At 34.6% G+C, this 5,987-nt stretch overlaps 2 protein-coding genes across 2 annotated transcripts; both read left to right on the top strand.

The window, feature by feature from the left end:
• The first annotated feature begins 2,411 nt into the window (after positions 1–2,411).
• On the top strand, positions 2,412–4,120 carry LOC135137912 (zinc finger Y-chromosomal protein 1-like). The gene is made up of 2 exons (XM_064067689.1): positions 2,412–2,711; positions 2,766–4,120. The coding sequence occupies exon 2, from the start codon at positions 2,807–2,809 to the stop codon at positions 4,082–4,084; it is 1,278 nt and encodes a 425-aa protein (XP_063923759.1). The 5' UTR covers positions 2,412–2,711; positions 2,766–2,806; the 3' UTR covers positions 4,085–4,120.
• An 83-nt stretch (positions 4,121–4,203) lies between these two features.
• LOC135138281 (zinc finger protein 711-like) lies at positions 4,204–5,772 on the top strand. Its single transcript, XM_064068221.1, has 2 exons — positions 4,204–4,318; positions 4,375–5,772. Exon 2 carries the CDS (start codon positions 4,381–4,383, stop codon positions 5,554–5,556), a length of 1,176 nt encoding a protein of 391 aa, XP_063924291.1. The 5' UTR covers positions 4,204–4,318; positions 4,375–4,380; the 3' UTR covers positions 5,557–5,772.
• The last annotated feature ends 215 nt before the right edge of the window (positions 5,773–5,987 follow it).

Genomic DNA, 5,987 nt, shown 5'->3' with positions numbered 1-5,987 from the left:
TTTCAAATCGAAACATGAAATCACTGAAAAAAAATGAAAAACGTAAGTTGAAAAATTAAAAAATCAAAAAATGAGAAATTGAAGAATCGAAAAATGGAAAATTTGAAATACCGAAAAATTCGAAAATTGAAGGATTAAAAATTGAAAAATTGAAAAATTCAACATAAAAATCAAAATTGGAATAACTAAAAAATCGGAAAATTGATGAAACGAAAAATTGAAAAATTTAATATTGAAATACCGAAAAATTGAAAATTTGGAAAATTGTAAAATTGAGAAAACCAAAATTGGAATAATTTGAATGAAGCGAACATTAAAAAGTCGAAAATCGAAAAATCCAAAAGTGAGAAAATCGAAAATTCACAAACAAGAACCGAAGAGGAAAATTCAAGAATTGAAAAATCTGAAAGTTGAAAATTCGAAAAATTAAAGAACTAAAAAACTAAAAAACGAAAAAAAGTTTAAAAACTGAAAACTCGAAAAATTGCAAATCAAAAAATGGAAAAATTGAAAATTTAAACACGAGAAATTGAAAAATTCCAAAAGTTCAAAATTCGAAAAATTGAAAAATTCTACAGTTGAAAGATCAAAAAATGAAAGAAACAAAAGTGTAAAATTGAAAACAAAAATCGAAAATTGAAAAATCTAAGTTAAAAAATTAAAAAATGGGAAACTGAAGAGTCGAAAAGTTGAAAAACTTGAAAATTGAAAACTCGAAAAACTGTAAATCAATAAATGGAAAATTTGAAAAACTGGAAAATTCGAAAATTTAAACAATAAAAATCGAAAAATTGAAAATCTGAAAAATTTAATGTTGAAATACCTAAAAAATTGAAAAATTCTAAAGTTGAAAGAGAAAAGTCAAACAAACAAAAACCTGAAAAAAAATGGACAACTGACAAAGTCGAAAAATTGAAAACTTGGAAAAGTGTAAAATTGAAAAATTCAAAACAAAAATCGAAAATGGGAACAATTGAGGAGCCGGAAAATTGATAAAACAAAAAGTAAAAAAATCAAAATTGATAAATCTAAGTCGAAAAATCAATAAATCAAAAATTAAGAAACTTAAAGTCGAGAAGTTGAGAAATTAAAAAATCGAGAGATCGAAAAATCCAAAAGTTAAAAAATCGAAAAGTTTTTGAAAACTAAAAAAATTGCAAATCAAAAATTGAAGAACGAAAATTAAAAAACGATAAACAAAAAAATCGAAAAATTGCAAATCGTAAAATTGAAAAATTCAAAATAAAACTGAAAATTGCAATAACTAGAGCCCTTACAGTTTTGTACGGCGCCTTTGTGAGGTCAATACTGGAATATGGGACTGTTATTTGGTCCCCAAGGTACAAATTTTATGCGGATCGCATCGAAAAAATACAACGGAAATTCATCAAATTTCTTTGTTTTAAGAATCGCGTTTGTTATGTTCAGGATCAATACAAAACTCTGTGTTCCTATTTTGGTTTACCGCTGCTTTGTAGTCGACGCATGTTCTTTGACATTTATTTTTGTTATAAAGTTATCAATAGTTTTTTAAAATGTACGCCTATCTTAGAACTTTTTCATCTCGCTGTGCCTGTAGTTCTATCTAGAAACTCGCCTCTTTTCAAAATATATTTTCACCGAACAAACTATGGGCAAAATTCGCCCATTACACGAATTAAACTAACAGTAAATAAGCATCCTAGCATAAATATTTTTAATTGTTTTCCAAGTAGTTTTAGGACTGAATGTCGAAAAGAACTGAATTTGTAACATATTCTTTTGTTTATATGTATTTATATTCTCTCTCTTTAGCAAATGTATTGGTATATCCGTAATAAACATTATTATAACTGACAAAATCGGAAAATTGATGAAACAACTTGAAAAATCCAAAAGCTGAAAACTCTAAAAAAAAAAATTGAGAAACTAATTACTCAAAATGGAAAAATCGAAGAATTGAGAAACTCAAAAGTTGAAAAATCGACTTCTGACAATTTTGGTTAGCGTTTTACCATTACATGATGTTCCTAAAACGTCAAACACACAAAACTTTACAACAATCGGTCTAATAATTTGAAACCTTAACCATCTAATAAAAATCGATACAGACGAGAACTGGCAGAGACCAGACCGTAGACGCGCAGACGGCGGACCTATTTTTTCGTGCTCTAGGGGTCATGAAACGCCCAGAAAACTAACCAATTTTAGTGCCACCAGACCCCAGACCCAAAGCACAATTCTTAAATATTGACCCTTTAGTGGCTGGTGAACCCAGTTAATAGTGAGGTTATATTAAAAACGAACCCCAGAAACATTAGGTGAGAAACTTCAAAAATAGGTGTTTCATTACCGGTTTTAATACTGTAAATCGTAATGTTGGTTGCCTACTTTGACAAGCGCTTTATTGTTGTTTAATTGTTGACGTTTTCAGGTTATGTAACCTATTAACGTCGGAGAAAGTTTTTCCGGTTTAATTTTTTTCTCACATCCTAGACACTATCTAGATGTGAGGAAAAATAACTGTTTACAGTTAAAGTAACTGCGTACAACCGCTAGTTAAGTGAAATGTAGAATAGTGCAATCCTGTTCTCAATAACAATTCGATTTTCAACAATGTATTCTAACTGTGCTATTTTCACTTAATTCCAGTTCGGACCACCTCTAGCAACCAACAGAATGCTCCACTGGCTAAAAGGAAAGCGTTTTACGCGCTAGTTACTCACGTACAGGTAAATTTTCGCGTACGTGGTGCCCCCGATTTTTTTAAATCGCGACTTTTGCAGTTGACTTGATCAAACATTTCGTAACAATTAAATCATCCACGATGTTAACTCTGGAGTACTCTGCAAACTACGCCACCACCAAAAAACCCTTCCTCAAAAGCGCCCACTTCTGCAAGGTTTGCCCCTTCTTTACAACATCATTTTTTCTGATGATGAATCACATCAGACGCCACAGTTCGGCGTTGCGACGCTTCAACTGCGTCACCAGCAACGTGGAGATTTATTTGTGCAGAGAATGCAACTTCCAGACCGGACTGACGCGCTTTTTCAAACAGCACATGGAAGAACACAGCGAACAAAGAAAAGAACAATACATTGTTCGAAAGTACCTTTGCGAACACTGCCCTTTTGAGACACATTTCTCGCTTAAGTGGCTCCAACACTACAAAAGTTGTCCGCGACGGAAAAACCCCCAAACAACGTATGCCAAAAGTTACACTTGGAATAATTGTCGCGAGTTCAAATGCAAATGTAAAACGAGTTCGAGTAAACGGAGGTGTTTGGAACACTTGCACGATAGTGGAATTTCGTGGTATTATTGTCTGAAGTGTTGTTACAAGTGTCAGAGGAAAAGGAACATACGAAGACACATCAACCAACACTTGAACGAACATGTGGTCAAGTGGTACGAATGCACACTTTGTCCCTACAAAAGTAAGTACAACTCGCATTTAAAAAAGCACGGGATTAAACACCTGGATGAGAAGAAAATCGAGTGGCATCAATGTGAAAAGTGTCCCTATAAAAGCAAGTACAAGTCGTGTTTAATCAGCCACATCAACGTGCATCATTTGGACGAGGAGGACGTAAAGTGGCACGAATGCCCCAATTGTCCCTACAAAACCAAATTTAACTCCAACTTGAACAAACACATTAACAGGCACCACTTGGACGGGACTCAAGTCAGATGGTATGAATGTGAAGAGTGTCCACACAGGACTAGGGAAAAGTCGGATTTAAAAAAACACATCTATGCGCGGCATTGCAGCGACAACGATATTAAATGGTTCGAATGCCAACACTGCCCCTACAAAGCCAAAAGAAAATGTCATTTAAATAACCACATAAATGCGCGACATTTGGATAAAAACGACATTAAATGGTTCGAATGCCAAAGTTGCCCATATAAAGCCAAAAGAAACTGTCATTTGCAAAGTCACATAATCGCGCGACATTTAAACGAGCAAGATATTAAATGGTACGAGTGCAACATGTGCCCCTATAAAGCCAAACAAAGTTCGAATTTAAGGCAGCACATAAACACGTACCATTTAAATGAGCACGATATTAAATTCTTTAAGTGTGAAAAATATCCTTAACAAACTAAATTATCACATTGTACTACTTTACTAGGTATAGAAAAATATATATCTGAATAATAAAAACGTATTATAATTTAGTGTATTGTGTGTTGCATATGTCACTATTTGGGCTGAATTGAGGTTATGTCCGTTTATTGTGTTCTTATTGGTTTTTATTTTACACAAAATGGGATAATTCACACAATTTAAACGACTTTTATTCAAATTTTAAATAAGAAGACACAATTCTAGGTGAGAAAAACCAAAAATTGTCTCCAGCTATATTAAAACCATTTTTCTAAATTAAGGTCCCAATGGAACTCTCCACACATCTAAGTACATTCCCACACCCTTTCAACTGCGAAAACAGCCCCATTGAAGGCTACTACTGCAAAGACTGCGAATTCCGCACCGACCTAACCCTACTTTTCAAACAACACGTCGCTAAACACTGCCTCATCAAAAAAGACCACAAAGAAAACGAAATCGTCATCCACAACTACATTTGTGAAAAATGCAACTTTGAGACCCATTTTGTGATCAAGTGGCTCCAGCACACCACTACGTGTTTCACTAGTGGCGCAAATTCCCATGTATTAAGTTGCACCATAGACGCCCGGAAAAATGTGGTCAAATGGTACAACTGCAAACACTGCGGACGCATGTTCAAGCAAAAAGGTAACATGAAGACCCACGAAATCCTAATGCACTCGAGCGACGACGAGTTGTGTTGGTACAACTGTACACAGTGTTCGTACAAGTGTAAACGAAAAAAGCACTTGGAAAGACACATTTATTTCCGGCATATGGACACCCAGAATATTTCGTGGTACGAATGCAAAAAGTGTCCCTATAAAACTAAAAGTAACTCGGCTTTGAAGCGGCACATAATCGCGCGACATGTAGACGAGCAAGACATTAAGTGGTACTATTGTGAAAAGTGTCCATACCGGAGTAAAGCCAGTAGCGACTTAAAACGGCACGTGAAACTGCGCCATTTGGATGAAGGGAACATTAAATGGTACAAATGTGACAAGTGCCCCTTTAGAGGTAAACACAAACTGTCTTTAAACACACACATTAATGCGTACCATTTGGACGAAAAGGATATTAAATGGTATGAATGCAAAAAGTGCCCATACAAAGCTAAACAAAAAGGGAATTTGAAACAACACATAGTGGCTCGGCATTCCAGTGAACAGGATATTAAATGGTATCACTGCGAGAAGTGTTCATATAAAGCTAAAGCCAACAGCGTTTTGAAAATACACATAAAAGCGTGCCATTTGGACGAACGGGAGATTAAATGGTATGAGTGTAAAAATTGTCCATACAAAGCTAAACGGAACTGGCAACTGAAGCAGCACATAAATGCCCATCATTTGCAGGAACAGGACGTTAAATGGTACAAGTGTAACAAGTGTCCACATAAAGCCAAGCAAAAGTCGAATTTAAAAAAACATATAAAGGCGCGCCATTTACGCGAATAAAGTAATAGAAAGTAATAGGAGTTTTATCCAGTGATTGAAAAAGGTACATCGTGTGTGTATAGTGTGTTGCATACACAATGATGGCGAATGCGCGTGAAGGCCAGTGGCGACTCGTCAGATAAGGCGACAGTGAATTGGATAACTTAAAAAGGAAACTTTACTCCCCGAGCATAAGCTAGTCTGTGTGGATTTTTATTAGACAAATAACCTAAACTATCGGACCGATTGTTGTCAAATTTTGTGTGTATATTAGTAATAATGTGTATTAATAAAAATTTTAGCTTGTATGTTTGGTTGCATAACTCATGTTTTGAATTTTAAGGAATTTAATAAAATTATGATCACCCGAAAAGTATTGCAACTTACTCAACTGTTAATTGGCGATTAATAATCTCGAATATTAACCTCTCGTTTATTAATCGCCTTTATTA

This window comes from Zophobas morio, unplaced genomic scaffold (genome assembly GCF_036711695.1).
Source record: "Zophobas morio isolate AGI-343-1 ecotype UQ-CSIRO unplaced genomic scaffold, CSIRO_AGI_Zmor_V1 ptg000030l, whole genome shotgun sequence".
Lineage (NCBI taxonomy): Eukaryota > Metazoa > Arthropoda > Insecta > Coleoptera > Tenebrionidae > Zophobas > Zophobas morio.
This window is presented reverse-complemented; position numbering and strand designations above follow the sequence as displayed.